The sequence below is a fragment of the Phalacrocorax carbo genome, chromosome 6 (genome assembly GCF_963921805.1).
Source record: "Phalacrocorax carbo chromosome 6, bPhaCar2.1, whole genome shotgun sequence".
Taxonomy (NCBI): Eukaryota; Metazoa; Chordata; class Aves; order Suliformes; family Phalacrocoracidae; genus Phalacrocorax; species Phalacrocorax carbo.
The window spans coordinates 31,297,492-31,319,264 of NC_087518.1; the positions used below are offsets into that span (position 1 = coordinate 31,297,492).

General features: G+C 40.5%; 1 protein-coding gene across 4 annotated transcripts in view; it reads left to right on the forward strand.

The window, feature by feature from the left end:
• The window catches only part of RABGAP1L (RAB GTPase activating protein 1 like), a 262,600-nt gene that overhangs the window by 192,417 nt on the left and 48,410 nt on the right, over nt 1-21,773 (forward strand). For all 4 annotated transcript variants that reach the window (XM_064454431.1, XM_064454429.1, XM_064454430.1 and 1 more), the window contains one exon: nt 4,595-4,723. In XM_064454431.1, coding sequence (XP_064310501.1) covers nt 4,595-4,723 — 129 coding nt within the window. The remainder of the gene's footprint in view (nt 1-4,594; nt 4,724-21,773) is intronic.

Genomic DNA, 21,773 nt, shown 5'->3' on the forward strand with positions numbered 1-21,773 from the left:
TTAATAATTGAAGACAGAGAAATTAAATTAAAGAAAAAAGCCAAGGCTTTGTCCTTTGCCTTAATCACAGTTCCCTAAATATTTTGGGGAAGGTGGTAGTAACATTATTTACTTGGAAAAAAAAATCACAGTTATCACAGTTTAAGTCTCTCAAATTCCATTCCTGTTTTTTCAACGTTTGCAGTTTTCCAGAAATTTACCTTTAGATTTGAAAGCTTCCCTAGTACTTCTGGGAAGTGGCTTTCCCTTAGTTTCAATCAATCAGTTTAAGATAATTTTATTAATATATTGAAATACTTAAGCAATGTGGGAAGGACATTTGAGGGCATATTTAGTCAAACCCTAAAAAGCAAGCTGAGACTTTCGGTCATAGTTCTCAGTGAGTTTCCTCCTTTGCCTGGTTTTAAAAATATTTTTTAACCAAAAATATGATTATTTGAAAATTACATCTTGAATAACAAAAAAATGCTCTGAAGTCCCCAGATGTACAAAAATGCAATGCATCTGCCGAACTTTAATTATTGGCTCATTAAACTTAGAGATGGTTTAGTGAAAGAAGTTGTTGATGATTTCCACAAGCTGAGTGATGTGAACCAATGTATTTATGAATCTTTGCCTGTCAAACAGCTGCCAAAAGGTTCCTGGGGTGTCTTTATGATTTATTGATTAAAATCACAAAATGTCAAGAAATGTGAATCTTAATATGCCAACATTGCTATTTTTAATATTTTTTTTTGTACTGTATATACACACACGCACACACACTGATTTTATGTTGCCTCCTGTTTTTAATCAATACCTGAAGAGGTTAGTTTGCAGAAAATATACAAAGTACTCAACCCAGTTACTGTTGCTCTCAACATGTTACATTGATTTCTTGTGAAATAGTGAAACTAATTTTTTGAACAACAGATTGTTTTAATGTAATTAAAATATTCAAAAAATTAGAAAGAGCTGAAAAGTGTAGGCTTTACCACTCATTTTATCAAATTATACAATGTGATGTTTTATAATTTTTCATAACTATGATCTTAGTTCAGCAAACTGGCACAAAAGTTCTTATTTCCATGATTCACCATTATTCTTATGGGATTTTCATTGACTGAAGATTTCTCAGGATTGAGACCTCAAAATTCTCAATAGTTACAATTTTATGAAAGTAATTTGTTTGGGGGCTGTTAAAATATTATAACAGTAATTCAAGCAGAAGCCTAGGAGAATTAAATCTGACTAAAAGTTTTACATGCAGTTGCTGGTTTTCTGACATATTTGTCTCTGCCCCTTTTTGTATTTATTTTTAAATGAAGTGCTATGGGTATAACGGGTAGGTGCATCTGCTTCTGTAAAGTTTGGCAGGGTAATTTAATTTTTGATTATTATATTTTTTAGGGTTTTTGCTCCTCTGATTTCTAAAACAAATCCCAGAACACTCGGTGCATTATGTTAATTTAAGAAAAATAAAATGAAAATGTCTAGCCAGAACCTCTAGGAAGAATACTTGCTTAAAATTAGGATAGCTCAGCCCCTAATAAAATGCTAAAACTTTGGCAAAAAGTGTGTTTGGTGTTTGTTTTGTGCTGGGAGCAACTGTCCAGAAGTCTTAATTGAAAACACCCTCCCACTCTGTTGGAAGCACGTACCAGGCAGTCTGTCTTTCAGCACTGCAGTATCTGAGCACCTTCTGTGTAAAACCAAGACAAGCAGCAAAGTGGGTTTCACAGGTTGGCTGGTGTCCCTTTACACCTGGGGTGAGAGCTGTGCTCGGGCCAGGGTTCGGAGGAGGGTGGGAGAGGCTGCCACAGGGTGAGGAAGAGGAGAGGACTGGAAATGCAGGAGAGCTTGTCTCCAAAGAAGGCAAATTTGCAATGTAACAGGGAAATCTATTTGAACTGTGTAGTGATCGCAGCTGTCAGCATCACTGAGAGGGAAGGAGGGAAATCGCTTTCAAGTAAGCTGGTAATCAAACAATTTACTCCTTTTCGATCAACATTACCCAGCTGAACTTTGTCCAGAAGCAGCCTGGTTGCCAGTGTGGGCATTGGCAGTGATGCTGTGTGCTGCCTGTGTGACAGACTGCTCCCACCACACTCTACAACTTGCAGGTAATCTTAAATATAGCCCATTGTGGATATGAAAAGGTGATCTAGTCTCAAGTGTGGCAAAAGCATATATAACCTCAGTAAAACTTGTCCAGGAGAAATATGATGTTAGGAAGAGGAAATGGATGCGCTGGCCATGGCTGCGTTCATGAGTGGGTCTGTTTCATTAGATACCCAACTGCACCAGCTTTCTGTCAACACTACATCAGTCTTATCTGATTGAGTCTCAGCCAAGGAGTCCTCCTGCCAAAGTTTTTGTGAACAGAATCAGATGTGATAGTTTGTAAAGCCAAACATTTCTCATCAGCATCTGAAGGCAGCTTTTCTTGTGTCCCTGCAGTGATGACCCAGCAGCTTCCTTGGCTGTGAAGGAAGGGACAATCAAATAGATCTTGCGAGAACTCTGAGGATTTTGATGACAGAAAGCTGTCTGCCTTAAAAATGCTGCAGTCATGGGAAAACAGATCCGCTGAAGCTACTCCAGTTGGCTTTGGAGTTTTCTCGCTCTTTCCTTGTGATTAAGTAGCAAAAACTACTATGGAGTGCCCATTAGGGTATGCGGTGTAATAATCTCCAAAAATACATAGGATGATAGGTAAACATGCATTATGTTGATTTTGTACTTACAGGCTCTTGACTGGGGAAATCAAAGGGCATGTTGCTGTGCCCGTTCCCAGAGTGAAAGAGAGGGCACAGAGCAGTGAGGATTATCAGTGTTTGGGTGGCACGCCTCTGATGGCAGCTCATGCTCTCCACTATCAAAGATACATGATTATGAAAATACCCCCTTAACTTCTGTTGCTGTTCCAAGTCTGGTACATAATTTAAAATCCCTTAAAAACTCTTCTCCCTTCCCCCACCAAATAAAAATTTGGGTAAATTGCTATTTTTGAAAGACCCCCTGGGTAGGGTGCTGTAGCATTTTTGGCAGGAAAGTGGAGTATGTCAAGCTAGGTTTGAGTATTACTGTTATGTGCTTCCAGTACCTGCAGTACCATATTCAAGTTCAGTTTGCTTTGGGAAACAATATTTTTGTACTTCTGAGAAGGACTTTTACGTAGTAGCTTTAATTATTGTCATGTAAATGAACTAGTGGTACTAGTCTGTAGGGTGCGTAGGGAGGATGTGTAGATAAAAGTAAATTTTTCTCTACATTGTAGTGAGAATTATATTTAATTTCTTTAAAATGAATTTAACACTCAAGAGAAATAATAGTATCATCGAGCCTCACCTCTTGCCTGTGAAAGGCTGCACAGTTTCACCCAGTTCTCCCTGTGTAGAGCCAAATCTCTTGTGTTTGGCTGAAGTGTGTTTTCTGGAAAGACCTTGTCTGAAATTGGAGACAGCAAAGGATTTTGAGTGGATGACAATGTAGTTAAGAATCAAACTTTGAAGCTATGTGTCTGTAATAGATCTACTGTACATAACAAGGCAAAAAATGGCAAAGGGTGTTCTTCATGAGAAAGCAGACGATGCACACATGAAAATGTTGGCGGTGGTACCTGAGCAATTAATTCAGCAATTAACCTTCGAAAAGAACCTGTGCTGCTCCTCAGGTATTTGTAGTAACAAAACTGCGATACACAGTGCTGGTCTCCATGATGCTAGTCTGTACATTGATGCATTTTTGTTCACTCTTTCTGGGTTAAGGATCTTGAAATTCACATTTTTGAGATTATGTCCTCAATGTCTTGTCTGGACGCAGAGTTTCTGTGAACCAATTAAAGGAACCATCCCAAGGCTTGGTGTTTCATATCTTCTAAATCTCTCAGTGTACTTCTTAGGATATCTAAAAATGAATACATTTGTCCCTGTGAATCATATTACTCTGTTAGTAGCAGAACTGGTTTAATGTTGAATGTTTAACATTTTCTGACCTGTTAAGCTTGATACCACACTGAGAAGCACCGTATTATGAGAGATATAGAAATAAGCATGTAAAACATTTTTCTGGCATAGTGTTCTTTGAGAAATTGTGTCACAGACTTATGCACATTGACTTGCTGATGCCTCTTATGAGTCATATGCATTTCTGCTTCTGCTGTTCATGTCTGCAACCGTATATATCTATATATACATTGTCTTTCTGAGGACAGCATTATGAGACTCAGCAATGGTCTAATGCACAAGCTCTCTAGAAAAGATTATCAATTCTCCTAGGTTTTTGTTGCTTTCCTGCCACCCCCCCCCCAACTGAGTGACATCTTGACAGGCTGAGCCAGAATCCCTTTCTTACCCTGCAGGTATAGAAGGATAAAATACATTAATGTGTTACAGTCCTCTGATTGTGCTGCTCTGCCTAGGATTCCTTGGATATGCTTTAGCCTCTGTTTTGTTTTATGAGGTAGGGGTTAGAGAGCTGATTTCAAGGAGGATGTTTTTGAGCTAATGTGAATGTTGATGGTTTGGAATATGTTCAGTGAATGGCAAATCCAGTAAAAGAGCATGACTGCATGTTCTCTGTGTTTACTGTAGTTCCCTGTGTTTAATTGCAGACCTCAAAAGAGGACCTTCTACAAGCTGATTTTGAAGGAGCTTTAAAATTCTTCAGGGTTCAGTTGCCCAAGAGGTACAGAGCTGAAGAGAACGCCAGAAGACTGATGGAACAAGCTTGCAACATTAAGGTAAGGATGGTATTCGTTTCTCCTTATTCACCCAGGGTTTTTACAGGAAAAGTAAGGTGCAATATTAAGAATGGCAGTAGCATGTGGAAAGTAAAGTAATTAAATCATCAATTTATTACTTTTTATATATGTTTGTATATTTATACACACACGCGCGCACACTTTTTATATTTAAAGAAAGTAAAGCTCAGCTTTTCCTTCTTTGTCTGCTTTGGCACAAGCTAATAATTTAAGTAGAAAACTGATGCATGATCAAACAATCTGAATTATCAGAACTCCCTAACTCATTAATTGATTTATAAACAGTGATTACACTAAACCGATTAATCAAATGTATGGTAATCATGCAACCAAAGGTCAGATGTTATTTGTTTTACCCAGAAGCTATTTATTTTACTAGTTCTGCTGCATAATACTGTGCTGGTTTTGGCTAGGATAGAGTTAATTTTCTTCCTAGTAGCTGGTATAGCGCTGTGTTTTGGATTTAAGATGAGAATAATGTTGATACCACACTGATGTTTTAGCTGTTGCTGAGCTGTGCTTACACCAGTAAGGACTTTTCAGCTTCTCATACTGCCCTGCCAGCGAGGCGGCTGCGGGTGCAAAGAAGCCAGGAGGGGACACAGCCAGGACAGCTGACCCCAACTGGCCAAAGGGCTATTCCACACCATATGACGTCATGCTGAACAAAAACTGGGGGGAGTTGGCTGGGTGGGGGGGCACAGCTGCAGCTCAGGGTTTGGCTGGCATTGGCCATGGATGGTGAGCAATTGCATTGTGCATCACTTGTTTTGTGTATTCTTTTATCATCATCATTATTATTTTCCCTTCCTTTTCTGTCCTATGAAACTGTCTTTATCTCAACTGATGAGTTTTACCTTTTTTCTGATTCTCTCCCCTGTCCCACTGAGGGGGAGTGAGCGAATGGCTGTGTGGTGTTTAGCTGCCTGCCAGGTTAAACCATGACAAAACCAGTTGTATTGTGGCAGAAACTTAGTTCTGTTTTTATAACAAGCTTCCCAAGACAGAATATCTTTTCATATTCTACCCTATCCAAGACCGTACTGCAAAAGGTAGGCTTCTTTGAGCGTCTGGAGCACAAGTATTGGGCTTGTAATGAATGATGGCAAGTTAGAGAAGTCTGACTGTAAGTTTTTGAGGGTGGAAGACTGTTACAAATGGCCAGAGGTTCATAAACCTGTCGTTTGAAAGGTCTGCTATTTTTTCTGGGATTTTTTTATTGGAGTATGTATAACTATGGATGGGCTTAACAGTGATCTTGAAAAAAAGTGCTTTTGTTATTTCTTGGAGTGGGAGCACTGATGGGAAATGTGTTTTTGGTGTGGGTGTGGCTTGATAATGGGCCAAGAACATCCCATGAGAAAGAATGCACGTCTAACACTCTACCTTTTTTTGTATATCTCTCAATATATTTATTAATCTGCTTTTGTGCTGTTTAATTTCATAGTTAATTAAGCAAGGGCTTTTTCCATAGCGGTTAAAACTCCTATTTTGTGAAAGAGTGGGGCTTGCTGTACTAATGTTTATTCCAGCCAGAAAAAAAGATCTGTGCAAAGGTTTTATTAAAATTGGACTTGAGATTTGAGCTCTGCTACTGAAAGAGAGTATTTGGGAGTAAAAGACTACAGTTTGACATTTAGTGTTTAGTCCTTTGCTCAGTTCTTGAAAATGAGTAATTTAAGGACTTACCAAGTACAATAAAATTATCCTTGTATTGTTTACTTAGTGTGTATTCTTCTGATGAGAGGTTAAAAAAGAAGTCCTCATGGTACTTTTTAGAGAGATATTTGTCAATTTTCCTGGGCCTACCTTTCTCATTTTCTTGTGTAATATATTGTGTGCCATATGACGGTATTTTTCATTCATTTTTCGTTTTGTATTGGGTGTGTATGTATGTGATGTGTTTTGTTGGGGAAGTATTTTATAATGAGTTTAAGGCAGATGGTCAGTGCATGGTGCCTCGTATGGGTTCAGCACATAGGGCCTTTCAAAAGCAGAGTATAAAATTCTGAACTGTTGACATGAATGCGAAGGCAGCTGAAGGACTTGACAGTGAATCCACTGCCTATGCAGGATTTTGCACGTTCCGGATTCCAGCCTGTAAGAGAGAAGCATGGAAGAGGACAGCAGACATGGAGTCAAGGCACTCTCCTGTGTGTTACAGAAGTACATAAGGGCTAGTAGGAATTTTTTGAATGGAGGGAGAATTCAGGGCTGAGACCTGGGGTTATTAGGGATGGGAAAAAGTAGATTTACATTACCTTCTGCTGTGTTAGTAACACCCCACCCTTGCCAGGAGTATAGTTGGGAGTTCGGTTCTGCCAACTCACTGGGCATGTGACTCATTCCTCATTCAAGTATAAGACATAGGAGGGGATCTGGACTGTGTCCTGAACTCAAACAGTCTTTTGAGTTAAGCTAGGAACAACTAAGCACATGGAGAGGATTGTTCTGAAACTCAGAACCTTTTAGTTAAGGTTGTTGTCAGGATTAATGGCATAGTTAGGAAAGTTAATCTAAATAAGGAAAACTCTGAACCTAAGGTGGTATATTTAAAACAGTGAAAATGTGAAAGACTTCAAGAACTTATTGTGAGGAAAAGCAGTGCAGGATCTTATTGGAGGGGTGGGTGGTAATTACTTTAAATGAATCTGTTTTCACTCACTTGCACTCCTCCTGTCATAGATGCCACTCATACTGATACCCATGTGCTCACCATCACTAAGGCTTCTGTCTGGCTAGGATCATCCCTTGTGTGTGGTGAGGATGAGGGGCAGTGGCTATAAAGTCCTCACTAAGTCTCATGGGTTCCTCTTGATCAATGACAATAAACAGCCTTTTAGACAAAGTTTTTATACTTCTTAGGAGTCAAACAGTTCTCATGGTGTGATCGTTCCCTCAGAAGCTTGCTTGCTTCACCCTGTCATTGCTATCCTTTGTCTCTGTTTCCTCACTGTGGGTGGGTTTGTGGCTTCCAGTCTGTTTTTGTGTTGCAGTGGTGACGTGCTGTAGCTTTGCTGCGGGTCTTGACTGGCTGGTCATCTCTAATATGGCCTCACCAGGGTGCCAGCCTTCTGATCTAGATGTAGCAAACATTTCTGATTGTTTGCCAGTTTGACTGCTGTCACTCGTGTCCTTGCTTATCAATATTTGCTGTTCTTGTAACCCTTTCTCTCTCTATTGTTTCTTCTGGTGCTTTTGTGTGCAGACACTTCCATTCATACTTCTTCCAGACTGCTCTTAGTATTTCTGGTAGGCATCCCTACTGAGTGATTATGTGATGCCTTAACCCTGTTAACTCGATGTCCCACATTAAATTAAAACACACAAGGGTTGAACTGACTTCACATTCACAGTTTCTATTTATTTGGATCAATTTTTCTCACTTTTGCCAACTCGAATGTCCTTAGAGAGCCAAATCTGAATCACAGGAACATGATCTCTGCCTGGAGATGGCACATTAACTATTTGATAGGTGGAAAAGAAAATCAGCTCATAATGAAGAAGGTGACTGGGAGTCATCAATATGGTTTTATGAAGGGTAAATCATGCTTAACCAACCTGATAGTCTTAAGCGATGAGATGACTGCCTTGGTGGACGGAGATGAGAGCTGAAGATGTTGTTCATCTCAAGTACAGCAAGTATAGACACTGTCTCCCAAAACATCCTTCTAGACCAACAGATAAAGTATGGACTAGATAAGTGGCCAGTGAGGTGGACTGAAATCTGGCTGAATTGCTAGGTTCAAAGGGTTGTGATCAGCAGCAGGATGTCCATTTGGAGGTCAGTCATTAGTGTTGTACCTCAGAGGTTGATATTGTGACCAGTAGTGCTTAGCCTCTTCATTAATGACCTGAATGATGGAGCAGAGGACATCTTCAACAAGTTTGCAGATGACAGAAAGCTGGGAGGAGTGGCTGATAGACCAGATAGGTGTGCTGCGATCCAGAGGGACCTCAACAGGCTGGACAAGTGGGCCGGCAGTAATCTCATGAAGTTCAACAAAGGCAGGTACAAGGTCCTGCACCTGGGAGGAACAACCCCATACACTAGTACCTGCTGGTACCAGGCACGGGTACTGGCTGGAAAGCAGCTTGGTAGGAAAGGACCTGGGCGTCCTGGTGGACACCAAGTTGAGCATGAGCCAGCAGTGAGCTCTTGCTGCAAAGGCCAGTGGTATCTTGGGCTGCATTGGGAGGAGTGTTGCCAGCTGATCAAGGAAGCGATCCTTCTCTACTCAGCACTGGTGAGACACATCTGGACTACTGTGGCCAGGCCTGGTCTCCCCAGGGCAAGGAGACACAGCTGCAATGGTGAGAGTGTAGTGAAGGGCTGTGAAGCCAACTAAGGGACTGGAGCATCTGTCCTGTGAGGAAAGGCTGAGAGCGCTGGTGCTGTTTAGCCTGGAGAAGAGAGGGCTCAGGGGGATGTTATCAATGTAGATAAATTCCTGGTGGGAGGAACTAAAGAATAGGGAGCCAGGCTTTTCTCAATGGTGTCCAGTGAACAGACAAGAGGCAGTGGGCACAAAATGAAATAAAATAAGTTATTTATTTAAAAGCTATTTATTTGTTTGTTAACTTCAGGGGTGATCAAGACACAGGAACAGGTTGCCCAAGGAGGCTGTGGAATCTCCATCTGTGGAGATATTCAAAATGCAACTGGCCCCGAGCAACCTGCTGTAGGTAAGCTTGCTTCAAGGGGTGGTTTAGACAAGATGTTCTCCAGAGGTCCCTTCCAACTGCAACTATTCCATGGTTCTATAATTAGATATTATATTTATGGTATTTATTTACAAACAGGAGCTAATAATTACAGGAGTTGACATGCTTAAATAGGAAATTATAGTCTTGATAACCACTAGAAGAGGTCCCAGGGAATGAGAGGTTACAGGAAGAGTAGCTGTCTTGTTGGATGCGGCAAAACTTGCTCTGTTGAAAAAAACCCAAGCAAGACCCTTAAACATGGGGGTTTTTTTTCTGCTGTATGAATTAGACACTGTCTTTCAACTGCATCTCACTTCTGTATTAGTATTTGTAGACTAAACACCAGATGCTTCTCGAGTAAGTATCACACAGTAAGTGCCAGGGAGTATTTTCTTTAGGTTTCTAAGCTAATTACTGAGGCATAGAGATGTGAAAACAGAGTCATGATATGCCCAGGTTTCATAGTCTGTATCTTTTCCAGTGTTTCTTTTTAGTTTGTTCCTGTATTACTTCAAAAGAAGGTAGGAGTTTAACATGTAGTAATAATCCACCTCTCCTTGCTTCCTTTTTTTTTTTCTTGAGCTCTAGCTGACATGGTTCTAGAGAAGGCAAATGATATATACTCACTATTTTTTCTCCTTAATTTCACAACTTCTAACTCACGAGTTCAGGGCCTAACCCTTGGATTTTGAAAGTGCTGTATTGGCAATAGTTTTATCATCCTGTTTTTAAAGGAAAAATAATTAGGATCAATCTCTCCCTTAAGAACAGCTCTGCGAATACAAAGGAAAAGCTCTTATTAGTTGAAAATTGTATATAAAATGCTGTACAGAATGTCTCATTCTGATGATTACTCACCAGGTCTGAATTTTGATCATTTACCAGTAAGGAAATCATTGTGAACAGAGTCAGTGGAATTAGAAATAATATTAGTATTTCCAGCAGGTGATTGTTGGGCAGTGTTCCATGGTTTAGGAATGTTTTAAACTAATTCATACTATGAAATAATATGGCCTAAGAAACTACCCTTTGTTTTTGTTATATGCATGTTACATGCATATATGTAAAGTTAGGGTCCTGTTAATACCTGGCTGCTGGATTACAGCTAACATTTGCAGAGTACAAGGTATATTCAAATGGAAGAGGCTGAGTCTATGAAGACATCTGCTGAGACTCTCAGGACAGATAGAGCCCAGTATTGCACATATTTCCCAGCTCAGGAACAGTCAGAGGAGAAGGACATTAATTCTCCGAGTAGGGTGTCAGATGCTAATTAAAGGGTTAATGAAATTTAATAAAAGATGAAAATTTTGTTCATGAACAGGACATCCTACTCCTTTGTTTCCTGTTAATTTTCTAATCTATAATGAGCATACCTTTCATTTTGTGATGGCCTTTACAGAGGGCAGGGTATGTTTCTCCCTGAGTAGTCAGTAACAATTACGGTTGTAAATATGGGTTTGGGAATGATAATTTTCTGCCTGACCAGAGCAGGCTGCATATTATATCTCTAGAATAAGGAACTACCCTAATTTCCTACTTCATAGAATGAATACCAGTGCTTTTTGTACTCATGCTTTTGAAGGGGGGTGCTTTTTTCTCTCTTTACAAGGTATTTGTGAGGTTTTTCTATGTCTCTGGAAGCCCAATTTGATAAATGAAATAAGAAGGAGCCTATTCTAGATCAACGAGGGTTAAGCGCGATGGTGCTATTTTATTAAAACAACTAACACATTCTGCATACTTGCTAAATCTGCCTCTGCAGAGGCAGATCTAAGTCTGCAAAAGTTGCCTTTTGCATCTCATAATGCAGTTTCTCTTGTAGAGATTTGTGTACATCCTAAAGAAATTGTAATGTCCTTTGATTTTAATATAGGAAGCCTGTCAGCTCTATTCTTACACCCAACTTCTGTCAGTCGAGTTGCAGAATGGGAGAAAATAAGTCTCACTGAAAGATTTTCTCCATATGAAAATATCCTGGTTTGACAGTTTTCAAGTGAACTCAGGGAGTTGTGCCCGTTTCTCCATGACTGTGCTGTGATCTTTGGAAATTGAGCAGAGCTAACTTTCAAAATGTGTTATGTTGCAGATCTAGAAATGCTGTGAAGTCGAGTGTAGCAGACAGGTGGAGAGACATGGGGAAGTTAACTGTGGGTTTACTTGTGTCCAGTGAAGAAGAGGGGAACAGGTGGGGTGGGCTATACAGGAACTGAGTAAAGGAACCTGCAGGGAAGATTTCTCTGTTTATGGGGCAGCATCTGTAATATCTTCTTTTACATGGCTCTGGGATTATGGTGACTCCTTTTCTTACCTTCCATCCTCATTCAAGGCAGGAAGGTCCTGGTATATTGAAGTTCTAAGAGAAGCTTCTTCCTAACCATGTAAACCTCTCCCCTCTTTGGAGGAAATAAGGTTCCCCAGCAGACCCAGCAGTGTTACAGAGTTGCTGCTCTCAGCACCTTAGGTGAGAAAAGCAAATGGCCGTGAGGAAAGAACGTGCCTTTTTAAATGCAAAGCAAACTCACACATTTTTGTCACCTGTCACTGTACTGACAAGGTTACTGATCCCTCCTGGGCACACCCACAGTCATGGCTTGCTCCAGGACCCTTGTATGGTTCATGGAGAATAGCTCTACTAGCGGGCTTGAAAAGAAAAGGCTGAGGTAGCAGGAGCTGTGCTGAGCTTTTTCTCATTTCAGAATTGTTCTTTGTGTAGTTTTAAAACAGTTTCACTTTAATAATGTTGCTATTTAAATGTTTTGAATTCAAACTGGTATTTTGAAGCTCACACCTTACTGATGTGGGTGAATTACTTTATTCATACATCTGTTGCTGTTTTATCTGGAAGCAATTTTTTGCAGGCATGGTTTAACAGGGAATTATGTATTGATTTATGTGAGTTTCAATAGAAAGGAGTAAAAATAGCTCAGCTGCTCTCTTCTCTCTAGTGCTTTCTCTCTCTTTGTGTTTATATGTATATATGTGTATTTATCTAGATACTCAGGGTTTTTTTGGTATTGTGAGAGGTGGAAAGACAACACAAATTCAACAGAAAAGCAAAGGAGATAACTGCAGAAAGGCCCTGAAACTGCACAAGCCTTTTATTCCTTTGGTTCTACCAGTGATGTGTCTAATTAATCTTCCAATATAAAGGACAGGGAAAAAATTGCTCATTTATCAACTTCTCAAGAAAAGGCCAAACTAAATTGAAAAGAATTGTGTTTAGATCTATAGAAAACCCTGCTGTGCCTGTGTGAGATTTCTTATTAAAAGCCAATGATCAATTCCACTTACTGTGTCTGCGCCGTTATCTCCAAAGTGCAGGATCCTATTGTCGTTGTAAGGAGGGTCATGGTTTTTAAAGCCTGCTCTGTTTTCTGCTCCATCTTCCTCCTTTCTGCTTGGCTTTGTTGTATAGTACAGTGCAATGAACTGGCACCTGAAAATCAGATTAAAGTGCCTACAGTGGAATTGGACGTTTAATATTATCATCATCTTGGTAATAAGGATTAACAATGTCATGCATTTAAAAAGTCAGCTTCAGCCATGAAATACTTACTGAACTCTGTATATCTGGATTTCCAGTGAGCAGACATGTTCCCTGGTAGTGAGGTTATATTTTCATGGTGTTTAAACATTAGTAAGGCTGTTCAGTTGGTTTGGTTTGTTTCTTTTTTTTTCGTTTGCTCTGAGTTGACATTGTAAATTAAATTAGGTAGATTGTTAACTTTTATGAACAGGAAAGGAATATGATTTTGTTATTAATAATTAAATATAACCACATTTTAACCATCTAAAGTAGGTCTACAACCTGAGTACAAATATTTCTGAGTCCTTGTGGTAGTCATTTGTTGGCACATGTGCTTGTACTTCCATGAATAATGGCATCAACAAGAGTAGTGTTGAAGGTAAGGATCTTTAAAGAACTATGAAGGTTTGAGGTGGAAAAATGGATAGAATTATTCATCGTCTGTATCCCCAGCAACTATATTGCAGCATATAGCATGGTGAGACTTGCCCTAAGTATCAGTGGTTTAATGCAGATAAAGGTGTGGGTGATGTCTGAAAACGGTTCCGTGGTCTCGCAGGCCACCTAAACTTGTTGTGTTCAGCTTTGTGCTGTCAGGAGTCATGGCTTTCCAGGATAACAAATGTTTTCCCGTTCAGAACCAAAGAAGGAAAGCATACTCAGAAGGTCTTTTGGCTGAAGCTTTTTTAATCTGTCTCTTTCCTCCTGGATGAATAACAGCTCCTTTCCATCCTTGATTCTGAAAATAGTACAGAGAGCAAGAGATGAAGGTGGCAGGGAGTCGCACTGTTCCGTCTTCCACCATCTTTGCCACGACTTGTCTAAAATAGCTCAGCTCTATGAGTAAGAGGAAGTAAAAATTTTTCCCAAGCTGAATTGGACACATTTGAATCCCAGATGCAGGTTGGCTGGAGGATTGGTTGATCTCCCATAAGGTGACGCATTAAAATGTTCTACATAAAGTTTTCTACCACCAGTGGTCTGTATGCCCAGCAGTAGCAGAGTATAGATTTGCTATTGTCAGCATAACAGTCGTCTTAGTTGTTCTTTAGAAGAGGAAGCCTAAACTCTCTCTTCTTTTGAAGGAAACAAACCCAGTAACTTGTAACTGATTTTACTGAGGGATGCCTTCAGTCTGAATACAGAGAAAGACTGCAATGATAGTGCCTGGTAGGTTTGCAGTACCTCTTGTTCAAATTAAGATGCTTTTCTTTTTAAGGACTCTTCTGTGATGCAAAAGAGGCTGTAGAGGAAAAATAAATGTATCTCAGCATCAGCACTTTTGACCATCATGAAAAGAAAAACAACACAGGCTTTCACATTTTGTGGAGAAAGACATGTAGGTAAAAGTATAGATACAGAAAAAAGTATCTATACAGAGAAGTATAGATACAGAGATCAACAAACCTGTTCAGGCTTAAGATGGAGAATCTCCCTGGAGGTGAAAATTCATCTGTACTTCTCTTGGGCCTGTTTCAAGCAGTCACATCTGACGAAACATGTAGCATCTCAGCAGTAAGTAGCATAGCGGTAATTCAGAGGAAATATATTTCTTCAAATACAAAAGACCCTGGGGCCAAGATGCTCTTGCTAGCCAAAGTCTTTGAGTTGTCTGTGACAACTTGTTTTTCAATTGCAGGACCCTGAAGAATATTGTGTCTTTATTTTTTTTAGAACTCAATTCCTGTGACCAAAGAAACTCTGTATGCCCCGTCTGAACAGTGGGGGAAGAAGCTGTGTTGCCTACTGGAAGTTCAGTGCCAACAAAGATAGTTATGTTTTATTTCTGTGCCTAGAAAACTTAGTATACTTGCATTTGGAAAAGATTACATTTGGGCAAAAAAATTTCAAGCTGCTTTGTGACATATTTGATCAGCCTTTCTGATATGTGTCTTTCTCAGGAATGCTGTGGTTATTTTTTTCTGCAGATATTACAGAAGTTAAAGCTTAAGTTACTGGAAACAAGGCATGACTATGTTACAGAAAGCTCAGGTAATCCAGAGCCAATGGCTATTTCATGCAGTGGCTTAGGGAGAAAAAACCGTGATTCATTCTCAGTGTAGTGCAGAGAATAGTTGGGAGCAGACATTTGTTTCATTTCATTTGGTTTTTGACAAATGAAAGGAGGTGACAAATTCTGAAGCACCATGCTATACTGCAACCTAAAGCTAAAATTTTACAATTAATTTGAGGGAGAGAAGACAAAGGCTAACAATGTCCCACCACCACCAAGCTTTTGCAAATAAACCAAGTAAAGACATTATACATTTTTGCTGGTGTTTGATTTTTCAGGCACCTGCAGTTAAATCTCTCTGCTTTGAAAATAAGTGAATAAACAAAACTAAGTATAGAAAGATGGCCGTATGCATTTTATAAATGCAGAGCTCCACAGTGACAGTAGCTGTTAGAACTGAAGGCCCTGTTAATAACTTTCCATTACAAACCCCAGGTATTATTTTTGCCATTATTGATATTGTTAAAAACTAAATTAAGTGAGTGGTTACTTGACTGTTGTCTAAGCAATATGTAGCTACTGAAGTAGAAGTTTAGCTGGGTGCTTCATAAGGGCAATATTCACATTTTTAGGATCTCCTTATCACTTTGCTTCAGGAGTCTCTGGTTTCCTGAAGGTAATTGCTTTTATTTTTACCATATTATTGCCTTGTTTCTCTTGTGGAGAGTAAGTGGTGTGGTAAACATAAGGTTAAATTGTTTATGTTGTTTAATTTGTTTGAGTTTGGGCATAAGTAAATTACATCAGGCTGGTAAACAGAGGTGAAGAGCTGTATGCCAGAGGCTTTAGAGAATCCAGTTAAAGTGCTATATAGAAATGTCCTAGTATATTTATCTCCATTTGTAGAGGTGTTTCATGTTATTTAAGAATGATAATGTGCCTGTTTCCTCTTTCGCAATTTTTTTTAATAGTGCTGTGGTGCTTGGCTGTTTTGCATTGTTTACATCTGAAATAATTCCTTTGTAAATGATTATTTTTCATACAATTCTGTGAACACCTGGGCAGGGAGGTGCCAACCCATTGCCACATTAGCTAGCCTCTATCTAAAGAAGTTCATTACTGGTACACTCATTGCTGTTTCATATGTGCACCCCAGCCACTACAGGTGAGTTGTGGAAGCTGTGGGGGGGGTGACAGGTTCCTTCTCCTCTTTGCTCACATTTCCCCATAGTCGTTATGTCTGCAACAAAAATCAAAAGGGTAGGAGAAAGTTAAAAAGCATTATTGTGGGTCTGTTCACTAGAAAGCGTAGACCATGTATCTCATTTCTATTCAGTTGTTGAAGCAGCAGATGAAGATTGAGTCCTCATTATGTTATCATATTGTTTCTTATTCTTTCAACTTCCTTTGCTTAATTAATGAAATTTCTTTAACAATAATTCTTAACCAAAATTTGATTCTGCAAGTGAAGTTAGTCAAAAGCCATGAAAAAACAGAAAATCTCATCTCTGAGTAATTAATCAGCATAATAAAGAATCTCCTAAATCTGGAAGTATAGGCACAAATTCAGTGTGCACACATGGCTCAGGCCCAAAGATGGCATGTCACGTTGAGTCACCCAGTTACTGTGACAACAGAGCTGGAAACTCTTCAGCTTCAGCAGACCTCCAGCCCAGCTGCATGTGCACATTGCACCAACCTGGAGACGGTCCTCCGCACTCCTTTCCCAAATGAGAAATACAGGTCTACTTTTGCTAACTTAAATATGCTGTGGCTGACATAGCTTGGAGAGGCTCAGAGGTTAAGGCTTTGACCTCTGGAAAAAACCCGAAACTGTAGCTAAAGTTCTTAGCAGAGTCAAGTGATTGTCTGAACAGTTCTTTTTTAATCTCAGAAATCCTTTTGTTAACCCGTAGCTTAGAGCACAAGATCAATGACCTTATCGTACATCCTCATGAGGAACAATTTCATGGCAGTCTGAGTAAGCCACCTGATTGTGCTGGCTGGGATGCTCTGTCTTTACACAGTAGGGAATATTGATTATATTTCAGCTAGTCAAGAGCAGTGGAAGAAATTGGAAACAGATCAGGGCTTTGATTCCTAACTGCCTAACGAGAATACTTTGTTCTGCTTGCTCACGTGCTCCCCAAAGGTCGCCTGTTGCAAGCTACTGTATTCAGTAACGCCTGCACCTTCTGTTAAACTTGTTCCTCACTTTGGGGTCTTTTCTCTTCCCACCATCAATGACACATGAAAAATTTATTGTCAGGCTGATGGTTCTGATGACATTGCAATCTACCTGGCCTGTCAGAAACAAGAAAAAAAAATTTCATCACCTTGTCATCACTGCGTTGCTTTCAAATTTTAAATAGTCCTGAAAACAGTAAGTGCGATTTCTTTCTTCGTGAGGTAGAAATGAAAGGGGGCTCTCGTGCTGAAAGGAGCTGTAATTCGGTGCCTGCAGAATATAGATCCCAGCACACACTTTTCTTCATTACAGCAGCTCATCCAGACCATCATCCTCATATAGGCCTGTGCAGACACAACTCCAGTTGCTTTTAATAGCAGCAGGAAGCTCAGAGGCAAATTTGGCCATCATTTCTCTTGTAATACAAACTGAAATTTAAGGTTTGTATTGTAATGAACTTCCTCCAAGAGTACTTAATTTGTTTTTTCCTTTTCTGAGCACAGCTTGAAGCAGGGCGTGTTCCTCTCTGAGGAGGAAGGACATGGGGTAGGAAAGCAGCACCTTGCTTGGGAGAGTTTTGTGTTCACAAGCAGGACGTTCTGACAAGGGGTTCTTGCAAAGGTGGTGACTCTCTAGCCCAGGGGGATCTATTTCTGCGGTGTGTTTTTTCACTCTATCCTGAGATGTGTCAGAGCCATCTTCTCCAGCCAACATGACGAACCCAAGCACTTCAGGACTTGACAAAGACACGCCTGGTCAGAGCCGGGGGAAGTGGCCCTGTGAAGGTGTGAAAGGGAAGGAGGCACTGCCTGGACTTGATAACCCTGGAAAACCTCCTCCTCTTGCTCTCTGACAGCAGAGGACCTCCTAGCCTGAGGTGAAAGGGTTCATCACAAGCACAGCACTAATTGCTGAGATGAATTAGGAGGGCAGGTGGTTGTGGGCTGTGGCAGAGTCCATCTTGTGTTCTGCTTGCTGTCATCAATCTCTCTCCATCAGGCAGCTTCTCCTCCCGAAGCAGGCCGAGGCCCTAATGGCCGAAGCAAGCAGGAAATGAGCCGCACATTTATGGATCCAGTGCTGGACTGAGAGCTCAAGCAGGGGCTTGTGGGGAACCCTGGCTCCCCTGGGAACAGCAGAGTCCCTCTTTATCTTCCTTCCATCTTTCTTTATTGTAACATCCATAAAATGTCAGTAACAATAATGTCTTGTAGGAGCACTTTGTTACAAGTAGTGTTAACAGGCTACCTGTTTAAACAAAGGAACTGTTTACTTATATGCCTTGCAGATTTTCAACCTTTGATCCGTCATACAGGAATGTTATACAAGATTATGTACTGTCATGGGAATTTGAGCAGGGGAAGAGGTGGAAAAACTGAGAAATGTTTTTAAGTCCCTGATGTAAGGGATTTCACATGTCCTTACCCAACGATGAGGGTGTGTGTAGAACAAGTACCTATCATAAGGTTACATGCATCTGGGTTTCATATTTGTTTCCTTTTTGTTGCATTTGTGATATAAAGTTAATTGTAAGGACTAGCAAGAGGATAAAGACGTCTGTGCTCTGGGAGGCTTCTTGGAAAGATCAGTAGTGATGGTTCTTAACTTCTTAATGTGCCTTACACTAGACTAATGGACCTAAACCAGCATTTTATTCTAAAGGCAAATTTGTTGACATCAGAAAAGAAAACTTGGCTGCTACACAAGTGTAAAGAACATACAGCAGATCATAATGTAGGAAAGTACGGAGCTTTTATTTTTGTGACCTTGTCCAAATAGGAAGTAATTACAATATAATTCAATTCTGAAAGTCTGGAAAGCATGACAGTTGACAGAGACTGACATTTTAAGAGAAATGTGTTTTAATACATCTTCTCTTTCCAGCTCCTATGCATTGTTGATACTATTTGCTCTTCCCCCTTCTCCTTCTTTTCCGCTCTTAATGCATGATCAGAACACAAGATTCAGGCTTGTCTGCACCTTCACTTATTAAATCTCTTATCCCTGGTCATTTCCAGTACTTACAACCTCCCCTGGCTCTGCTGCGCTTGGTTTGTGTCACAGCTGAGCAGCTGCCCCATCTGTCTGTCCTGTGAAGGAAAGGAAGTTTTTCAGTGCTCATCCCTCTGTAACTTCCCCTTCTGACCTGTGCTGCTGGTACTGGTGGTACCAGGGCGAGGGAGCCTGCAGCCCGTCTGTATTACACTGAACCTTAGCCTGGCTTATACTAGCTAGCCAGCTTCAACATGCAATGCACACAGCTACTAGCCCTGTAAGCAATACCACTTCCCCATAAAATGGGGCTAAGCACTGGAAAATATGTAGTATTGGGTAATAGTTAACCTTTTCAATAGCATCCTGTGTGGTGGGGAGTGATGTGAGCCACTTGCTGTAGGCCTGGAAACCAGTATATTTGTACTAATACATCAGTATTTTTTATCTCCTTGGGGAGATTAAATCCTGGGATGCACACCTGCCAAGGACTCACTTAGGAAAGTGGAGAATAAAATTATTTTTGAATTTTGATAGTCTTTGGTTCTTGTGACTTAAAACAAGATTATCTCCCTTCAGTCACTCAGTTTGCTCAAGTTCAGGGAGCACCAACAGTTTCACCAGGCGCTTGGCACTCCAGAGATGAGTGTTTCACAGCAGCTCTGTGAAGCAGGGTTTTATCATCTCTTGTGTGGAGGAGGGGAAGCTGAAGCAGACAGTGAAGCTGTATGCTCAGGCACAGCTAACTCTGTCCATGCAAAAACGAGAAGAGTCAAGGTATTTCGGGTTGATGTACTTTGCCAGCAACGGGATTGCATTGTTCCCAGTTAACTATTGTAGCCTGTGTGTTGTTTTCTTGTGTATGTGTACTAGGAATAACAGGACAGTCTGTGTTTCTTTCCTCTGAGACTTGTAGTTACACCTTTGATAGATTTGTTTAATAGGCTAATTAAAGAAATGGAGGGCATCTTGCCTAAGTGCGTGCCACATCAGTGAGCCTCAGTTGCCTTCTTTTCAACCCCAGACAAATAGGAAAACAAAACATTGCCAAAGGCATCTCTGCATGCAGTCCCCAAGGACCCAGGAATCGTTCTGAAAATTATAAGGATTGAAAACCACCAACCTGCTCTAAAATACATCATTTACTGCCTACGGATCTGGTGGTGGCTTGTATACTCTCTACCCCACTGACAGGAATGCTTAAGTGCTGTGTTGGGGCACTAAGGAGGGTGAAATGCAGGTGAGATGTTTCCCTGCTCCAAGCCAATTGCCAAGGGCATATGCCCTTGGATAGGTCTTACTCTGTTTCTGAAGTGCCACACAAATATAAGCCTCTCTGTAAATAAGGAGTAAAATAAGTTATCGCTGCTCTGTGTGTATGTAAAAAGCAGGGAAAAGGGACGCTGCATTTCCTCTCTCCTCCTCTATAATGCCTGGACAAGTCACTTTAGCATCTCTCCTGACCCGACTGCCTTCCTACACCACCTTCCAATGGACTATGTGCCATACGGGTCCCTGGTTGTGTCTTGCTGCCAGGGACCAGCTTCAAATCCATTTAGCAGTGGAAAACACTTCGCTGGTACAATCTGGCCCCTGATTAAGTGACCCAGAAAAATCTTTCATTCGAAACTCCCATTTAAGTCCTCCATGAAATGTGTACACATGTTGTTTTGCTGTTCTGATTACTCAGTTCTCTCTAATAGCAGCTGTCTATATAATGATTCTCCGTGTCCATACAAGGTTGTTCCAGAAGGCTGGAGAAGCAATATCATTTAGAGGAATTATTTGGCCAGAACAAGTGGATCTCTGCAGTTGAGATTCAGTTACTTGAAGGATTCATGGAAGCAAATTCCTTAAGTGAATGCAGAGATGGCATTGAAATAACCTAGAGCTGAAATTATGTGGAAATACATTAGATAACTCTGCAACTGAAAGTGTGGTGTATACTCAGTTGGCACTAATATAGCAAGGGTAGTCTGGTATGATTGGGTTTGAGCTATTTAAGATGGTTAATAAGTAATTAACCCATGAGGTGACTGGTACAGCCATCATTTTAATCAAGATTTAATTATTAATGGTTGGACTTGATGATCTTAAAGGTCTTTTCCAACCTAAATGATTCTATGATTAACTTGCTAGGCGTGCTTTGGAATCTATCAGTACCCAGGCAGGACACAGCCCCTTGGCCACATTAATGAGGACTCAGGAAACACTCCTAAAAGATACCCACCATATCAGATTCACCAGTTAATGCTTTTCTCCTTGCTGCCACTCAACAGCCACCTCCCCAGTTTTACATTTGATTTGTCTTTTGCTGAAAAGCTGCTAATTTCATGCTACTTTAGCCCTGCAGCAGCCAGCCTGTTGCTAAGCAACTTCCAAAATCCTGAAGGGGCTACAGTCTAGCTGCCTTCCTGCAGCCCACCCTTATTCTTATTTATTTACTTATGCGTCTTATTTATTTATATAGCTAAACAGATTTCTTCCATAACGTCGAAGCAGAGCTGTAAGCCTCTGAGTTGCAGCAGGGTGCCTTTACTTGCGTATGTTTGTCTTCTCTTCAACGCTATCCTCTACCCTGTTTTTACTGGTGTTCCTGTTCATCAGCTGAGCAAACTCCTCATGATATTTGTCGAGCTGGAGTGGCATCCAGGAGTGT